Genomic DNA, 214 nt, shown 5'->3' on the forward strand with positions numbered 1-214 from the left:
CCGCCGCCGCCGCTGCCGCCGCCGCAGCAGCAGCAGCAGCAGCAGCAGGAGCAGCAGCAGGAGCAGCAGCAGCAGCAGCAGCAGCAGGAAGAGGTGTGCTTGGTCTGAGCTTATCTACAAGCTGCTGGTGAGCATCAACTGCAGCACGAAGACTCTCAACTATCTGCTGCGGCAGCTGCTGCCGCCGCAGGTGCCGCACCCGCAGCTGAATGCT

The 214-nt window shown here is 65.0% G+C and overlaps 1 protein-coding gene across 1 annotated transcript in view; it reads right to left on the reverse strand.

Annotated features, from left to right (window-relative positions):
- EMH_0049080 (poly(A) polymerase, putative) overlaps window positions 1-214 on the reverse strand; it is a gene marked incomplete at both ends in the record, with an annotated part of 6,307 nt that overhangs the window by 2,044 nt on the left and 4,049 nt on the right. Inside the window, one exon of the mRNA XM_013496477.1 lies at window positions 1-205. Coding sequence (XP_013351931.1) covers window positions 1-205 — 205 coding nt within the window. The remainder of the gene's footprint in view (window positions 206-214) is intronic.

The sequence above is a fragment of the Eimeria mitis genome, genomic scaffold (genome assembly GCF_000499745.2).
Source record: "Eimeria mitis Houghton genomic scaffold, Emh_scaff2129, whole genome shotgun sequence".
Classification (NCBI taxonomy): Eukaryota; Apicomplexa; class Conoidasida; order Eucoccidiorida; family Eimeriidae; genus Eimeria; species Eimeria mitis.